Here is a 19732-nt window from a genome sequence, read left to right as displayed (position 1 = left end):
CCTTTTCTACAATAAATCCTGTAAATATTCCCCGAGTCTGCATCCTTTGGTCCGCTACACTCACCCGTTACGACACTAATCATAGCTTTTATGCAATTTAGACACGTTTTGGCCTTTTTAACATTATAGTTCCTCTATATATGTCATATCTGCAAAAAAACAAAATGGCAAACACACTAAAGACTAGACAAACCAGGCAAGATTTGTTGTAAATTCTTAAATATAATTATGGTAACTGTGTTGTAGTGAACAAATACTGTAAACTGTCACATGCACTTTAACCTAACACTAAATCAACCAACATGTGAGGTGCTATTTAAAAAGAACTTGTGAAATATTAAATAACGAGACATGTGTTGATCTAGTTATATGCTTTGATGATGTAGGCCTGCTCTCCAAAGCCCTAGACATGTTTTCATTGTGTATTCATTACAACTTGGCTGTTTCTAGACTTTGGCAGTATGTTGTCCAAGGTATTATGTGAGTAAACCTATGGGGCTGCATCGTATTCCAGCTCATATCAGAATCCACTTTTAATTACACTTTTATTTAGGTTACTTTGCTGAAAAAGCAGTTGTTTGCCCCAAGGACTACCGAAGCCCAGATGGGACAAAACAGACATGTCCAGAAGGAGCTTTTAAAGTTGTAGAAGAGGAATCTATATTTTAAAAATGGTCTGATCATTAGTTTACTTTGGATAACATCCTAAGAGGAACAGATTGTGAAATTGATGTTTTATTATTTTATATCTTTAAACACCTTGGTAGTTTGTGTGAAAAAATAAACATTTGAAAGTATAAAATTAAAATGGGACTACACACATAAACTCTGCCCACAACCACATTTCAAATAGAGCTGCTAAACTGGGCAGTACCCGGAGGACTAAAGAAGAGAGTAATGTAACCATATATGAGACATGCAAAAGGAAAGAGTGTGAATTCAAATACAAAACATTTAATCTTTTATCATACATAAGCATACTTTCCATAAATGCATTTTATCAATAAAATCTCTATGAAAAGAAAAACACTTTTATTGTCTAAAAAGTGGTCTGTAAGCTGAAAAAGACAATACTAGCAACTGGAATCCATAATGACTACACAAAGTAAAAAAGCATTTGATATAAATAATAATAATAATAATAATAATAATAATAATAATAATAATAATAATAATAATAATAATAATAATCTGCTAAATAAATAATATAACATCAGTATCACAGTAATTACACAAACATGCTCCATACAGTTAAGTATGTGATTGTCTCACAGTTATAATCCAGATTACAAATTTACAAAACATAGTATTTCTGTTAGAGTGCATTTGACAGGCTTTCATGTTTTTGTACTTACTACTTGGTCTGGTGAGATAGTAACTGTGGTAAATATTTATCATAGTTACATCAGTTTGTGGGAAAAAAAAGTTGAGGAGAAAAGTCCAAAAAAACAGGAAGAAGCGGTCAGTTCTAAAACAGAATCCCTCTATTTTTACGCTCAACGAATAATTCTTCACAAAATGGAGGGACAGTTTATACAGTTTATGACAGAGGAATACATTTTTCAGACAGATTACACACTGATTTAACAAAATAAAGGTGCTGTCATCTATTATATTTGCCTCATCATAACTATTGTGCAATGTACTTAAGTTTTGACCCTTGTTTACGTTATGGTTGCTAGGCTGAATTACCTAAACGACGTACATCATAGCTGCTGCTGGCCTCATTTTTCTCCCAACCAAGTTATGCCACACAACTGCCACTTTGCATTGGCGACTATGCTGGAATGTGTTCATTTTTGACTATATATTTTTTCACAATCAGTTTAAGGTTGGAATTAGGGATACAGTTAGGAACAGTTAATTTGGTACAGATAGGCTCGTTAACCATTCAAAAATTATGCATGTCCAACCAGGAAGTAAAATAATAAACTTCACAAGAATAAAAAAAAAAAAAAAAAAAAAAAAGACAAATCTAGGTACTTTTTTTTTTTTTTTTTTTTTTTTTTGGTAAAATCAAAAATAATTAGGTTAACTCAATTTTAATGAAAAGTACTCTAACCTGTCATATGCACTTTAATTTTCTTTTTTTATTTGAACAAAGTTTTAGCTGGTTTAAAAATAAATGTCTCATTATGCAGCTCTGGAAATGTGCTTGACTCATTTGTAAGTATACAAAATGTCTACGCGTTCAGTTCAACATTGTCTGAGTTTGTGTCTATTTCGTGCAGTGACACATGAATACTCCACTCTTGGTTCAAACTCAGAAGTGCTTATCAGGAGCTCAGAGCAGTCCATCAGTTTTAAGAGGCTGGGTCAAGAAGGCAAAGATCCATCTGTTGAGGCCCCCGTGCCTTAAATCCACTCAGCGATTGCCTCATCACCATTTGGACCATCATTAGGAATATATGGACCAGTAGATGATATTAAAGAGAATGTACGCTCCGGGAAAGACCACTCTGGAGTACTTGTCTATGGCGTGTGTGTCGATCCAAATGTTCACGTAGCCCCTCGCTTTCACGTGGCCGGTGAGCTGCGGGTCGCTCAGTGCTACTTGGGCTAACATGCGCTCCTGTCGCCCGCCGTTCTCAGGCATCCCATAATGCCCTGTGGTGTTAGGGTCCATTGAGCCGTAGCCCGTGATCTGGGGGTCTATCATTATCTCGTCCGGATTGCCGATACCACACGTGCATGGCAACTGAAAAGAGGATAGAGTTAGGAAGTTAATATCATGTATAGGCTATAACATCCTGTCTTTAGACAATATAAAATCATTCATCAGTAATTTTCAACATTAGATCATAGTACTTTCTTTTATATTACCATGTGGTCTTATATCTGTGTCATCCCTCCCTGGCCATACTAGTCTATATGTCTTATACTTGTTCTGATACAGCTCAAGATCATTCTAAAGCTATTCAGGAAAGGTTCATTTCTGTCCTGTGAATGTGACTTTTTTAGTATCGATACTTGCTCAAATGAGTATCTAGTTTTGATACTAGTTTTAATACTTTTTACAAATCTAGGGCTAAATGTAGAAATAAAAAGCACAAATGATAGTATAAATGTGTCACTACTTTGGTTTCAAGGCAAATTTGAGAAGAAAAAATACAGTTACATTCAAACTTTTGCCGGCATTTGTTGTCTCCATGGAGATGTTCATACTTTGTCTGGAAAGTTTATGGCATTGAAATATCTATTCAATCAAAGCTGTTTATATTGCTCAAAACATACCTTGAAAAACTGAAACGTGAAAATACCCTTAATAGGAGCAGTTTTAGGCCTCTAGCATCTCCTGCTTGTTTCCATGGAGATAAGTTTATTGCTATACTGTGGAACATTCCAGGCAAAGCAATAACATCTCCATGGATACAAGAAGGCAGCGGACCCTCTACCAGAAAAGTAACATGGTGTAGCTTTAAAATATTTCTCTTGAACCTAGATTCATTTCATGTACATGGTGTTGCTTCACATCAGAGGACACATTTTAGCGGGATGTTATTCTTACATCTCCCTCAGGCTCGCAGTGAAATTTGGCTCCATATGCCACAGCATTTGGCACATGAAGAATTAATTTTCACAAGCTGCAGTCTCAAAATGTTTCTCTGAGAACATTTTATGAATTTTTAAAATGTCTTTGGAACGCCAAATGCATTTATTTATTTTTGCTCAGAAGTGTACAAAGAATTATAGCTTTAACCAGGACTATCTCACATGTTCTAGGGGCATTTGTGATGTTGCTGTTAGCTCACCCTCTCACGTAGCTTCCTTTCTTTCCTCTCCTGCACAGTGGAGAGGTAGTTGACCGCAGCGTACTCTATGACCGACAGAAACACAAAGACGAAGCTGACCCACAGATAGATGTCCACAGCTTTAATGTAGGACACCCGCGGCATGGAGGCGTTCACCCCCGTGATGATGGTGGACATGGTCAGCACCGTGGTTATGCCTGGTGGGAGTAAATTATGAGATAGAGTGTATTTAGATTAAAGGTCCTATAGTACACAAAAATGACTCTTGTGAGTTTTTAAGCCATGTTAGAATCTTGTACCTCCATAAAAACATAACTGGAGTTGTGTTTTGTTTCATTCACATATGTTTGAGTAACACTTTATTATTCGTCTACATGTCTACGTCTCCAAAGCCCAAAATACTCCACCTTGTGATGTCATGAAGCGGTGGTTTTCTAGTTAACAGCTGCCTTTTACCTGTTGTTCAGAAAAGATTGGCAATTCCAGGGCCAATTGATTCTAGTGAAGTTGTTTGGAGTATAAAAAACATAGTGGAGCACTTCCTGTTTTATCACATGACATCACAAGGTGGAGTCTTTTCCTTTTCAGATAGAAACTCAGCCTAAATATGTACAATTTGTGTGTTATACATGTGTGAATGATACACAACACAACTCCAGGTATGTTTGTGCTGAGGAAACAACATTATAACATAGATCAGAAATTAGCGTAATATGGTCCCTTAAATAAAAATCCACATAATTAGTGAAGAACATCAGAAGAACCAAGAAGTCATGCCAGTTTGATTTGGTTTAGATCTATCAAATATTAATTCAAAAGGATTTAGACTAAAATATCACAATTAACGAGGGATTGTCCAACAGGAGTAAGATTGCAGACATGTTGTGTAACTAAAAGTTATGTTGAAAATGCACAGTCCAAGTGAAAGTACACATAGAAGAAGTCCGTGCATTACCTAGAGGCACCCTGGCAGGCACAGCTCTCCGGTCGATCCAGAAGGACACCCAGGACAGCATGACCATGAGCGTGGCCGGGAAGTACGTCTGCAGCAGGAAGAAGAAGATGTGGCGCCTCAGAGTGAAGTGGATGTAGAGACGATTATACCAACCTGGAGACATGGATACAGTCACACACTGAGAACACTGCGCCGAGCCGCTCTGTCCCGCATTGATAAACTCTGAGTGTGAGAGGGAGAACACTGCGGGCTCTTATGCAGCCTACAGACGCTTGCCACCACTTTGATTATTTCATTTTGGGATTAAGTGAATCCTATTATGTCTCTGTAAGGAAAATTTTAAAACAAAAATGTTCCTTTCACTGAGAAGGCTGGTAACACTACATAATAAAAATGAATGCTAAAACGTCAGAGTAATAAAAAACAACTTTTTAAACCATATTTGTGCAAGATCAAAGAGAGCAGTACACTTCAGGATGGGTGTGTATACTAATTAGCATAACAAGTCTTCAAGGTACACTATGTAACTTTTCTAGAGAAGGGTCCATCTGCTATGTGCTTGTATCCATGGAGATATAATTGCTTTACTTGAAATGTTCCAGAGCATGGCATCAAACTTATCCAGTATTTCCATTAAGACAGGCAATACCACTAGGAGAAGTTCAAAGGTCAAATCTGTAGAGGGGCGACTTCACTAACTGCAAGATGGCCAGTTTTGCAAGGTATTTTTGAACACCTGCATTGAATAACTGGAAGACAGACAGACCTAACTATAATGCCATTCAGTGAAACATTCCAGGTAAAGCAATAACATAAATCTCCATGGAGACAAGCAAGTGGCAGTGTGAGCCTTTAAAGCATGAAGAAAGACCCCTCCCACTCCTTTTTTGTGTGTGTAATTATTATTATTATTATTATTATTATTATTATTATTATTATTATTATTATTATTATTATTATTATTATTATTATTATTATTATTATTATATTTTTTGGTTATTTATTATGTGATGCTCTTCTTATTTATTTACAGTCAAGATGTGTGTGATTATTTAATTTATTTATTTTTGTATTATTATTATCATTATTTTATATTATTTATTTATTTACTTTTTAAGTTTTAGTTCTTGTTGTATAAAAATGAAAAAGGTGTGTATGCATTTGTTGTTTTAAATGACAGTATACTGTAATCACACATCAATAAAAATATGAAAAAAAAAAAGAAAAAAGAATGGCATATACGTGAATATGTAATGAATGCCATAATCTTATTTAAAACCCTAACCCTAACTCCTACCCCGGTAAGTAGGCTTTGTTCATGCTCTACTAAGGTTAATTAAGGTGTATATATTAAAGTGTATCCAAAAGAGTATATACTGCACCGCTCCATACCTGTGCTGCTGTAAAAGGCCAGCTTGGTGGTGGTGTGGAACTTCTGAATGAGAAACTGGGACAGAGAGATTCTGTCATCAGTATTCAGAGACTCGTTGCCTTTTTTCCAGTAAAGCATGAGGTCATCGTCTGTGTATGCATCTGCAAATGAAAAAAAGAAAACGTTATTGTATTTTGTCAACCGTTACTTCTTGGGGTTGTGTATGAAGAGCTCAAACACAGAATCCACACTCACAGCTCTCAATCTCCAGCGAGCACGTTTGTGTGTCCAGGGGGAAGCGGCTCAGGTCCATATTGCACATCGCTGTAACTGTGACTCTGTAGGAAAAAAGAAAAATGGAAATTAGATCGAAGAAAACAACAAACCAAACAACCCTTTTGAAATGCATTACTGTCTGTGTATCAAATCTTTGTGAATACCCAAAGTCGCACAGCAAAATTTAAATACGCCACGCCAAGATTATAAATAAAACCAGTTTAAATTCCAGCTCATTAGCAAGCGATTCAGAATCCTAAATTCCCATAATAACTGGAGCGCTGAGTGACTGAGGCTGGAGCGGAGGTTCATTTGCATTCCCTGCAGTGCACTGATGCTTCAGACAGATAGTGGCTCTTAGTTTAATTCTTGCTTTTATGTGTACTCCTCAAAGCCATTTCTGGATCATTGCAGCTGCAGTCAGTCTCTCCACACAGACCACACACCACATTTAGACCTGCTGTGCATATGTGCTTTTAATATGATACCTCTCCAAATTAAATTATGATACAGTAAAATGATCTATGTAGAATGTATAGCCCTCTCATTGTTAAACACCTGTAGGCACTAGCAAAATTCATATTCACGATTAACCTAATTACCCAAACATCGCCAAAAGTGAGCAAAGAATCAACTAATTTGGCCTGAAGTGGAAGTTTGATGAAGTTTTAGTATCAGCGTTTCAATTTTATGCAGCTAAATCTGTCTTTCTGAAGATGTGAGACAGGCCTCTGCTCCAAATATTTAAATCCAAGCTCAAAACCGTTCCATGTAGTTGTGCGAATGCGAGAAAGGATTTTATCTCTTCTCCTTTAGATTAACCTTTAAAATGATTCTTTACGTTTTCATCGGTTTGTATTGTGATTTTTATGCAACTTTCTTGTTACGTAAAACACTTGGAATCTCTTTGTAAATAAACTGTGCTCAACAAACAAAATTGGCTTATACTGATGTCATCATGAAATAAAAAAACACAAAAGAAAACCATTCACACAAAACAAAAATATTGAGGTGTCAGTAGCTCAATTGGAAGAGAATTTGTCCACTGATCAAATGATTGGCAGTTTGAATCCCACTCTCCGCATAAACATCACTGATACACAGGTTGGCGGTGCGATTTCAGCTCCCACAGTTGTGTTCTTGGGCAAGGCATTTAACCCTCCTTGCCCCCAGTGTCTGCGTACGCTTGTATATGTGTAATCGGTGAGTGGTTCTTTGATGTAAAGCGCTCTGAGTGCTTTGAAAGTGGAAAAGTGCTGTATAAAAATTTGACTATGTGACCAAATGTGCAAAATGTGGCCATTCCAAACTAGAAACAATAGTGTTTGTCAAAGAAATATTTTAACTAAAGCACAAAAAAAATGAATGAATGAATGAACTCATGTAGACTCCAGGAGATGCAACTGAGCACTTGAGCACTCTCATTTGGACAAAGTAAAATCTAATATAAACACAATAAAAGAGTGAGACCTGAGGCTGTAGAGCACGTTCCCATCGGGGTAGACGCGCAGCATCACGTTGTCCGTGGTGGTGTCGTGAATGAAAGAGCGTTTGGAGTGCACGAAGAACATGTCAGGCACCCAGATCTTCTTCACCAGCCGTGAGTCAAATGTCATGCTCTGGTTATTGGTGCTTGGGAATGACAGCCGCTCGTCCTTCCAGTAGTGACGCAGGTACAGGGTCATGGTGAAGTCCTGGAGGAGAAGAAATCAAGACGCAAACCGTTTCAATCTTTGTCTTATGTATTCAAGAACATTTTTTCTTGCCCCAGACCAGATATGTTGTATAAACAGCTCTTGAGGTCAAAATAAGTCTGTTGTGTACTGTCTGCATCTAATTAAAAAGCGTTTTATTGTCAGATAATGAGGAGCTTTACCATGACACCAAAACTCCGCTCCACACCAATCTGTTTTTATTTTAATATTCTTTTTTAGATTCTTTTTTCAGACCAAGGTTTAGTTAGTTAGTCTGAGGAATGGCATTAGTGAGCAGACGAAACTGTCAGGTATAAAAACGAACTAAACCTTAGGAGGGACATAGGGCCGTCCTACCATGGACTGACCCTGGCGGGAGGATCCATGAGGGGCTGGCACGGAGAGATCTGGGCGGCAGTCAAAGGCGGGGGCCTCAACGACCGGAGGGAAGGAGCCTGATCTTGTGCGGGAGATTGAATGCTACTGACTAGATATAGTCAGCCTCACCTGCACTCACACCTTGGGCTCTGGAAACCAACTCCTTGAGAGGGGCTGGACTCTCCATTTTTGGCATTGCCCGTGGGGAGAGGTGGTGTGGGCTTGCTTATTGCTTGCTCAGTCGCCATGTGTTGGAGTTCACCCCGGTGATCGAGAGGGTTGCGTCCCTGTGCCTTTGGGTTGGAGCGTGAGATTGACAGGCAGATCAGTGCAGCGTCTGCAGTGATGCGTTCACTGTATCGGTCTGTTGTGGTAAAGAAGGAGCTGAGCCGAAAGGCAAAGCTCTTGATTTATTGGTCAATCTATGTTCCTACCCTCACCTATGGTCATGAGCTTTGGGTAATGACCGAAACGACAAGATCAGGATGGCTGAGCGCTCCCTTAAAGGTAGGGTGAGGAGCTCGGTCACATTGGGGGGGGGGGGCTCGGAGTAGAGCCGCTGCTCCTCCACTTTGAGAGGAGTCAGCTGAGGTGGCTCGGGCATCTCTTCAGGATGCCTCCTGGACACCTCCCTAAAAAGGTGTTCTGGGCATGTCCCAAAATGCAAAAGGTAAGTGAGGAATAACTTTGGACTGTTGCACTATTTTTAAGTCGGTAAAAATCTGGTACAGGGCCTAATATCAGATGGTAGCATTTTTTTCAATAGTAAATTGTAAAAGTTATGGAATTAATTGAAAAAAGAAACCAACTTGAAACATAGGACAGACTTTTTTAAATGGTTAGGGGTGGTCTAAAGTTATTTCTCACTTTCATAACGTATTCCTGCTACATGAAAGACAGGTACAGCCCCTTTAATTCCATATTTCGTTGGAGACAGTGCTACTGAAGGGATTAAATTTGAGGTTAAACATTTGGAATAGAGGAGAGATTTGTTAACAGTTCTTACCATATCCACCTCTGAGATTGTGTCCAGACTTTCAACCTGGACATCTACTCCAACAGGAATGGGAGGACCTGAAAAAGCCCACATCAGTATTTCAGATTTTTACTTAATTTACCTTATTTTTGGAAATTCTAAATTAAAGGTGCACTTTGTAACTTTTCTGATACACTTGGAGATGTTCCTTGGTATGCAATATTCCCCAGTATAAAATTTAAAAAATACCCTAAATACATGTTTTAAATTGCTCTGAGCCTATATAAAACATGTCTTCCTACTGTCAATGTAACACGGACGACTTGGATTGTGTAGAACATTCTAGGCAACGTTTCCATGGAGACAAACTGGTGGTATACCCTGGAAAAGTAACTATCTATCACAACTATTTTCTAGAAACTGAAATAAAATGTGGCTGATACGGTTAGCATGTTTGCACTGTATGTGAGGGGTTTTCTCCAGGTACTCCAGTGTCTTCTACCAACCTGAAACATGCACAAGAGACTAATCTTCCAGCTGGTGGCCCTGACCAAACCTATGGCACAAGACTTGGAGATGGGTCCCCAATAATACACTGCACTGGCCCAAACATGTTTCCATTGACATTCATTTTCTGGAGAGTGATCCTATCCTTAAGTTTAACCTAAACCCTAAGCCAAACCTGTTTAATCTATATCAGAATGTTGATCTAATAATAAAGGTCCCCGTGATGCAAGTGTGTACACAGATTTTAGTCCCCACTATGTGATAAATATCTGCAACGGCAGGTTGCTCAAGCAACACTGAAGAATGGGTCAAATGCAGAGGACAAATTCCAATGCTCCAGGTGATGGACAAAAGCCAACACTACTGCGTCACTGTCTTTCTCACAATGAGGTCACGGTAATGAACGACAATGAGTCGATGCAATGGTGGATAAAATGTGTTTTTGGGCAAACACACACACTCACACTAAATGTCCAAATGGGCCTGGGGTCGCTTGGGTCGCTCGATTTGTTCCAACAGCAGATTGTGGTGTGATTAAAATACTGTCTGGCACTAACAAAAATAGCATGTGTTGTTTCACTTAAGCATCAAAGCAAACACCCATATGGCAGCAGAGTGCTCATATCAACTACAGCTGTTTAAAAAATGGATGAAAGATTGTGACAAATATCTATGATATCGGTTCAACCGATATCCTGGTTGGGAAGTAGTAAGTAGTAAATTTACTGTGTTTTGATGAAAATAAAATAATAAATATCAGTTGATATCGAGTATCGACAAATACCAAAAGCCAAAATATCAATATCAGTATTGGAATTGAACAAGCTGGATCTGAGCCTCCTAAATTTAATAAAAGGATTCTGTGCAAGTTCATTATCTAAACACATACAGAAGAATTGACAAAAAGACTGAAATATGAACTGACAAACTAATACAAGAAGCACATTTCAGAACATGTTTATACAGATCTACACAACAGGTTTTTATCCACAGGAAGACATTATAATAAATAATAATAATACAAATCTCAGCCTTTACTAATTGCATCCATTGAATTTGTGATTTTGATTTCATTGTGAATAATCTTGCAGCCTTGTTTATTCTTAAAATAACAATCCTGCCTTTATCTGGACATGATCCCATAGTAAAAACCTAAAAGCTCACATCAAATCCTTTGAATATACAAGGAGACAAATGACATGCACTAACACACAGACAGAGAATGTAACAGCTCCAGCCAGCTGCATGGACGGCATCTCATTAAGACTGGAGCTTAGCCTTAGGAACAACCAATGACATCTTATCCCCTCACACTGGATGACCCATAATCACATATACTAAGCATAGTGCGTTACATATACACACATAACCATATGCACTCACATATACACATACGCACACACATATACACATACTGTTTGATGTGGTTACCTCCGAAAGCAGGCCTCATGGTGAAGTCATGATCGTCTATTCTCAGAAGCTGCTCAGATTTAGTCATCAGCGACTTGGTCATGTCCGGACTGCGTTTGTAGATGGGACTAAAAGCACATGTATTACACTTATGAGATGGAGAGGTTCATATGTAACACTAGGGCTGAAATAGTTTTATCTATTTTGCAATTTTGATTTAATAAAGCCGATATTTTTGTAATAAAAGGCTTTTTGACATGTGTTTTAGAGTCAGCATGTCTAGATAACAATAACAATGATCAAAATGTGATACTTAAAAAATAAAATGTAAAATGTGTTTCAAATATGGTAAAACATGATTCGCCTACATAAAACACTGACCCTCCAGTTTTGCGGCCTCCAGCGTCATCCATGCGAGCTTCTCTTCGTGACCTTCAAATGAGGTTTAAAAAACAGCAGAATAACAACAGTGAATCACCAAATATTGCAAATAGAATAAAAAATGAATGTACGTGTCTTAAGCTGATCTATATCTGACTGTAGGTCACAATAATACAAATAAAGGTAAACAAATAATAGACTGAGGTCATTTTCACACTGCCACTAGTTAGGTTGACGTAAACGAGTATTTGCTTCGGCCAGTGTGAACCCAACCGTCCCACTCCGGACTGCAGTAAACGGCCAGTCAGTGAGCCCTTCAACCAGGAGGTCTCGGAGCGGCTCCACCCACTCTCTGGAGCTGGGCAAGTGTGGTGTCAACGAGGCTGACCTTGGGCCACCTATGCAGTCCGTGGTGACAGTAAAAAGTACTTGGAATTGGGCAAAAAACACTAATCATGTATATTTGTATAAATGGGTGCTAGAACTGCTGTTTGACACATTTGTCTGACGACGCAATTTGGATCAGCTTAATATGAGCGACATGTCTCCTCCTGCCTCTGTCTGCACAGGTGATCCTGGGTCTGTCTGTGCAGGTGAGCCTGCCTCTGTCTGTGTCGTTCCAAAAGTTTTTCCCTCACAACCAGCGCGTTCAGTTGTCATAGTGTATTTAGCCACAGGGGAAAGAAAAGACCACCACGAACTCATGGTGCGTGCTTGGGGTGAATGATGCGCAGTGTATGTGAACAAGTCTGACCAAAAGTAAGTAAACAGAACTAGAGTTAAGTACATAAAAATATAGCCTGTGTGTTTTTTCTAAATTCCCTCATAATAGGACTGTTTGTTGTTTGTTCTATTATTATTCTGTCCCTGTGTATAATTTGGCCCAGAGTTTCTAGGTCATAAGAGCCCGCTGCCGTTACAATTAGCAGCACTTGTTTTTAAAAATAAACAAAAAGCTGACGCATACGGAGGTCTCTTTAGCTGCTTATTTAGGCCACATGCAGGAAAAGAGATGAATTCCCCAAATCCTAAAATGGATTAATAGAGTAAAGCATGCTGTGGTTGACAAATCCCTGACATGCATTTAGGAACTGCCACTGACACAGAATGAGGGAGTGGGCACAAAGGCACAAAGGCAGAAGGTGAGGGAGGGTGTTGCTCGGGGCTCATGGTCAGTGGTGCTACTCATCTGGGTCTCTGCTCCATCTGAGAACTAATCCTCTTGGCAGAAATGTCTCTCCAATCCTCTCTCTCTCTCGCCCCCACTCTCCCTTTCTCCCTCTCACTCTCCTCCACTCTCCCTCTCTGTCCGTGTCACTCTCCTCCACTCTTCCTCTCTCCCCCATTCTCCCTCTCACTCTCCTCCACTCTCCCTCTCTGTCCGTGTCACTCTCCTTCACTCTTCCTCTCTTCCCCACTCTCTCTCTTTCCTCCACTCTCCCTCTCTGTTAGTCTCACTCTCCTCCACTCCCCCCTCTCTCTACTGTTCTCCACTCTCCCTCTCTGTCACTGTCACTCTCACCCACTCTTCCTCTCTCCCCCACTCTCTCCCTCACTCTCTCTCTTCTCTACTCTCCCTTTCTGTCAGTCCCACTCTCCTCCACTCCCCCCCTTTCCATCTCTTCTCCAATCTCCCTCTCTGTCAGTCTCACTCTCTGCCACTCTTCCTCACTCTCTCTGTCCACTCTCCCTCTCTCTCTCCCCTACTCTCACTCTTTCTCTCTCCTCCACTCTCCCTCTCTCTCCTCCACTCTCTCTCACTTATTCTCTCCTTCACTATCCCTCCCTCTCTGTCTGTCTCTCTTCTCCACTCTCCCTCTCTCGCATTCGCTCTCCCTCTTTCATGCTCCCTCTTTCTCTCCTCCACTCTCCCTCTCACACTCTTAGTCTCCTCCATTATCCCTCACTCTCTCCTCTACTCTCTTTCTCCCCTACTCTCTCTCTCACACACTTTCTCTCTTTCCTTTTCCTTTTTCTCTTATTTGATTTGTCTCTTTCTCTCTCTCCCTCTCCCTCTCTCCTCCACTACCCCTCCCTCCCTCCTCCCCTCTCCTCCACTCCCCCTCTCACTCACCATAGACCTCACATTAAAGGTAATAGGATGTATTTTGAAAGGTCACCCTGGAGATGTGTGCATACAAAACAGTGTGATGTTATTCACACTATAACCTTTGATATGTTTAATGATAAGCACCATGCATCCACCCACCAAAGGCCCTGTTTTCTGGTAAATATATACAAGCGTGGAAGTCAAACTGGATTATCTGAGAAACATATAGACAACCTTTTGCTCTACATAAAGGAAGTAAAGTAAAATACGAGGAAAACATTTTTTTTTTCAGTCTCTACTACATCTCAAACTCTTTCTAATGGGCTGAAGATAATTCCACTATCAGCCAACCCATACATTGGTCTATGTCTACCCATAAACACTGGTTCTAATGATCTGAAGATGGATCAAATTGTGGAACTGCTTTTTTTCTATTTAAATATACATAAACAAAGGAAAAACAAAACACCAAATCTATATCTATCTGATTTCACAATGAAACTTGCCAAACACTAGCTCAAAAACATGCTTCACTCTAACCTTGACAATTTATGAACAAAGTTGTCCTTGAAACTTTAATTGAAGCTATTCTTATAATAATATTTATGCTCTGTGATGGGGTGAGCTTCTGTTGCCTTGGACAACAACCCACACAATATGAACAGAAGTGTGCACTGATCGATTGTGCGCATGTGTATGACCTTTGGGGCAACTTCAAATGCTGTTTCTGAGTAAAAACATTTAGCATTTTATCTCTGAATAATAATAATCTTGTTTTATAACTAAACATATTGTTCCATGTTCCAGGCTGTAGAAATAGCAGCTGTTGTGAGCGGTGTGAGCAGTGATATGTTTTGGTAAGTATCAAAGGGCAGGGGGATTATGGTTGGACGGGGCATGCTGATACAGCCTCATTACTTAGCCTCGCCAGGGAAACCTTATCAGAGCCAGCACACGTTCACCCACACACTCTCCACTTGGACTGAAGGCATACTCTTCTTACAATACTCCTGAGTTGTAAGGGATATCCCATATACTCACTCCATTTTGTCTCTCTCAACAGCTGTGAGTGTTCTGTGTTGTGTGTCTCATTCAATAACAATAGAGGAACCTTGAATCTTCCTTTCAACCTTATTATTTTTACTCATGAGTCTGTTAGTGGGCACACACAGACTGGCGTAGTTAAGAGAAAATATTACTGCTTAAATGACAGCTGAAGGTAACAGGATGTATTTTAAAAGATCATCCTGGAGATGTATACAAACAAAATACTGTGATTCTATTCACACTATAACCTTTTATATGTTTAAGGAAAAGCACCATGCATCCACCCACCAAAGGCCACTTATTCTGGTAAATATATACAAGGGTTGAAGCATAGACTGTATAAAGAAGAAGACTAAGTGAGTGCGACGTCACCCACAGTGTTCGGCTTCAGTAAAATGAAGCTTATCGAGGATAGCACCGATAGAGCCGAGTTCCCCATTTGGAATTCTGACCTGAGTATCATAGCAACCGAAGAGCCAATCAGGAAAGAGGCTGTTTGAAGGTAATGCCTCTTCCTACCCGCTCCGCTGGAACAGGCACTTAGCAACACTGTCAATCAAAGCTGTTGCTAACTCTAGCAGAAGTGACCTCAGGAAAAGCAGGAACCTGATTTGTCTATTATTAATGTCCATGTCTTGATTCACGGTCAAAATGGCAAAATAAAAACACCAAAATCATGTAGAGCGGATTAATACGCAAATTTTAAGACCAAAACGACAAGGCTCACTGCAGCAGTTACAGAGAGAGGGTCGACCATTTCTCAATGTAAAGTGATTTTGAGTCAGAGATGATGGAGCTGGAAGCACGCCCATGATCATTTCCTGTTTGAAACGGAGCGGTTGGCGTGTTAGCAATGTCCATTTATATATATTCTATGGGTGGAAGTCAAGTTGGATTATCTGAGACATACAGACAAACATACAGACATGATGGATAGATGCTGTGGAATCTTAAAAATGTTTCAAAATAAAATACTAGGAAAACATTTTTTCAATCTCTAATACATCCCTGTTCCCTTCAAACACTTTCTAATATAACTGTTATGAGCCAACCCATACATTTGTCTCATCTCTATCCATTCTTTTACCCAAATGTTCAATATGGAATGAATACCGATATTGGAAATTAAACATCCAAGTCGTATGGCAACATCCCATAAGAAGAGACAATAATGTAGACAATTTGCTGTATGCTGAAAGATAAAACAGTCAATCAAAGTATCTATATAAGCAGTGTACCAGTAGGAGCTGTCTCATTTTGATAGATGTGTTACCATAGTTACAATAGATCAGGCCAGGTCAATATATTGTCCAATAGAGCCTTGTATTGACAATAGAGCTTGAGCTTTATTTCTATAACTCATAAAACAGGGAAGTGGCCACGACTGTACCGAGGACATCTCCAGTTACTATCCACCACAATGGAAACATGGGCAGACTTGAATGGGCAGTACTATCGTAAAGTGCTCATGTCTCCAGGTAAGCCAGATTTTAAATTATTTCTACAGCATCTGGAATGAGAACAACTACAAGCAGTACAATGACACTGATAAAATGGGTCTGTAAACTGCCATATACAGTCAGGAAAAAAACAAGTACTCAAATATCAGGAATCAATCAAACCCATACTGACATGTATAGCCTTTTCCAGTGAGTTTTGTCCATTTCACTTAAACCAATGATGCACAAAGGCAATTAGCATAAATAGTGACCTAAAATGACTTTGACCGCTGCCTGTGGCTAAATGGCTTTTGATTGGCCCGTGGTGGTTGTGGGCTAGCAGAACACAACATGGGGAAGTAGCACAGAAATAGATGTGGGGATTTAGGTCTTCCACTCTCTCTCTTCAATCTGGCGTCTGAACAAAATGTGTGCAGCCCTGACCCCTCCCCTACAGGTTGAAACACGGGACTAAACTGTGTAATACAAGCAGTGACCTTCCATGCCCAGTCCTGACCTAGCCTCAAGATATGACAACCAAAAAAAAAAAAGAAAGAAACCAAATGTTTTTTATCTGAATTACATTGGCTTATGTTTCCTGTATATGTTCTTGTTTGAATATAACATGGTTTTAGCTCATGTTCTTGAACAGTGTCTTTTTTATCGCATGAGCACGTTGAGTCTATGTTTGTCATATGAAACGTGCTATATATATATATATATATATATATATATATATATATATATATATATATATATATATATATATATATATATATATATATATATATGCCATATACATACACAGATAGACAGCCATTTTAACTCATTAAGGTAATTTAACAATCAATATTTACCAGTGTTGAGGCCCCATTCTAAATAAAAGTTTTCTTGAAATGCAAAAGAAAAAATTTAAATGGTATTAGATATTCTTGGGTTTCCACTTCCTGTTTTACGATGCCATTTTGAGAACAGTTGACCATTCAAAAGATACAATATTTTGTTTAAATAGTCAATTTCTATGGCAACAGTCCTAACTTTTCATCATTCTGAAACCCAGGGATACATGAACTTTTGCATTCAATAATAAAAAAGTAGGCAAGTATGTAAAATGCCTTATTGGTTATGGCTTTGGCAATAGTAAGATATACAGACAGTTGGTATAATGTTTGAATATTTTGATATCTGTTTTCTAAATGCATTACCTGCTTTGTTTGTAGGTTTCCAGCTTGTGACCCCTGGTCTGGCTCATCTTCCCTGTGGCTCCGGAGACGAACCAAACACAGAGCAGCGCCAGCACAGCATCCACCTGCATTGTTCCGCGGAGGACGAGCCTCTCCTCAAAAATCACTCCCCTCCGAATCCCAGAGCGCTCCGGTGTCCCCCTCGCGCATTCCCCTGCTCCCCTCCGCGCGTGCCTGCAAGAGTGAAGACACAAACAGCACTAGTACAGAGGCTCCACTGACACTGTTCTACATGGAGTGGAAAACATCCTACGGTGCTTAATCTGCGCAGTGGGAAAAGCAATTTTGACTAAAGCCATAAATCCTTGCGCGTCAGATGGTCCAGATTTGATCCCTTCACGGTGGCGGATGTGGCCAGCTCTGAGCTCTGGCGCGCGCACATACCCTCTTCTCGTATGTGTGCTCTGCTCCACTCTAATGCCCCCATCCTCGCAGTGATGCAGCATTTGTAAGGTCAGCGTGGCGGAGAGGAGGTTGGCACATGGTACAAAGGAGCCAAAAGGATGCTCCGTGCTCTGCTTTGATGCGATCACATGCAGCACAAGTGAAATGAGGAGCTATTCTGGGGAGTTAAACTGACAAAGCTGTCCTCATTCACACTTTGTTTGGCATTGGCTGTAAGCAGAGAGTTTATTATTCAGTAAAAGATACATTTGGATCAGTGAATAGAGCTCATGAATAGAGCTTTCTAGATGCACTGTCAATGTGTACCTACTATTTAAAGCTCCTTTATTACACAAAATGGATTCTTGTGATTCTTCTCTTCAAAAACATACCTAGAGTTGTTTTTGTTTCATCCACACATGTTTGAGTAAACCTGGTTTATTAGTCTGTCTACATCTAAAGATCAAAATGTCCTGTTTCACCTGTACCACAAAGGGGTACTTTTCTAGTTAACAGCTACCTTTTACCTTTAGTTCAGCAGAGATTTGCAATTCCAGGGCTGAAAACTTCTAAATGGTTCTAGTGAAGGTGTATGGAATTTAAAAACACAGTAGAGCACTTCCCGTATTATAACATGACATCACAATGTGGAACAGAGTATGTTTTGTTTGAGAGAGTTATAGTAAGCCTAAGAACTCAGCCTAAATATTCAAGGTTTGTGTGTTAAACATGTGTGAATGAAACAAAACACAACTTCAGGTATGTTTTTGATGAGGAGACAACATTAAAACATAGATCAAAAAACTGTGTAATATGGGGTTGACGGGAGGGAGGCACTTGAAGATCATCAAGTACTAAAGGTGCATGTACATTTTCTAGTTGAGGGTACGCCACATGCTTGCCTCCATGGAGATGTTGTAGCTTTGTCAGGGATGTTCCACAGTATAGCAAATAAACATCTCTTTCTCCATGTAGACAAGCAGGTGATGTCATATGGCCAAGTTACAAGTCAGATCTGTAGAGAGGCGGGTCGCAGCAAAAATGTATGTTTTTTAAGATATTTACTCAGCAATAAAAGATTGCAATTGAATAAATGCAATTTAGATGTGTTTTATGCCATACTGTGGAACACTCGGGTCAAAGCCATAACATCAAAAGTTACATAGTGCACCAAGTATATACTGACTGATAAAGAGGAAATATGACTGAATAGTAACTACAGATCATGTGTCTCCAGTGGGCTATTTGAACATTGGAGAATTATAGTATCTTATATATGTTCTATCATGAGTTATAGAAATGTTATTCTTATTTGTGCTGAATCAACTAACATAGCTCAGCCAACCAACATATCACAGCTGCACGTGCCTGCCCTGTTATTTTGGGATAAAGAGTTGGATTATAAGGCCATCAATTTAGGTTAGCTCAGTGACACAAATGTTAAACCAGTCAGAAATGTGAAAGCAATGTATTTTGCAGCTTCAGTTAAAGCTGCATTATGTAACTTTTCTGCGATCTAATTGTCTCTCTGTAGATGTTATTGCTTTTTTCTATCTTGCAGTGTATTCAGTTACATGTGACATGACGTCCAGCTCCTCAGGGACAGACATACAGAAACTAGATATTAGGGTGTTAGAGAAGAAGAATTCATTAAAAGTTTCCCTCAAATGACTCTCCTAGATTTTTGGTCACATGAGGGTGCTATTTCCCCATGCTCTGGAAGGAATAGTTTGCATTTCCATGAATACTAAAACTTTATTTCCATTTGGCTCTGTACACAACGGTAGCCAGTTCCAATTAGAGAGACAGTCTGCTTGACCATTTCTGTTGTGATGTAATCCCTGTGACAGGACTTAGAATAAAAAAT

The 19732-nt window shown here is 39.4% G+C and overlaps 1 protein-coding gene across 1 annotated transcript; it reads right to left on the bottom strand.

The window, feature by feature from the left end:
- Positions 1 to 2009: 2009 nt before the first annotated feature.
- LOC117390265 (gamma-aminobutyric acid receptor subunit rho-1) lies at positions 2010 to 17917 on the bottom strand. The gene is made up of 11 exons (XM_033987964.2): positions 17735 to 17917; positions 17443 to 17655; positions 11702 to 11752; positions 11342 to 11448; positions 9434 to 9501; positions 7826 to 8049; positions 6335 to 6417; positions 6100 to 6240; positions 4708 to 4860; positions 3753 to 3949; positions 2010 to 2698 (listed from the first exon to the last, which is right to left on the bottom strand). The coding sequence occupies exons 2-11, from the start codon at positions 17550 to 17552 to the stop codon at positions 2399 to 2401; spliced, it is 1434 nt and encodes a 477-aa protein (XP_033843855.2). The 5' UTR covers positions 17553 to 17655; positions 17735 to 17917; the 3' UTR covers positions 2010 to 2398.
- Positions 17918 to 19732: the final 1815 nt, after the last annotated feature.

This window comes from Periophthalmus magnuspinnatus, chromosome 22 (genome assembly GCF_009829125.3).
Source record: "Periophthalmus magnuspinnatus isolate fPerMag1 chromosome 22, fPerMag1.2.pri, whole genome shotgun sequence".
NCBI lineage: Eukaryota > Metazoa > Chordata > Actinopteri > Gobiiformes > Gobiidae > Periophthalmus > Periophthalmus magnuspinnatus.
The sequence above is the reverse complement of the archived record's forward strand: the minus strand, read 5'-3'. Positions and strand labels throughout refer to the sequence as shown.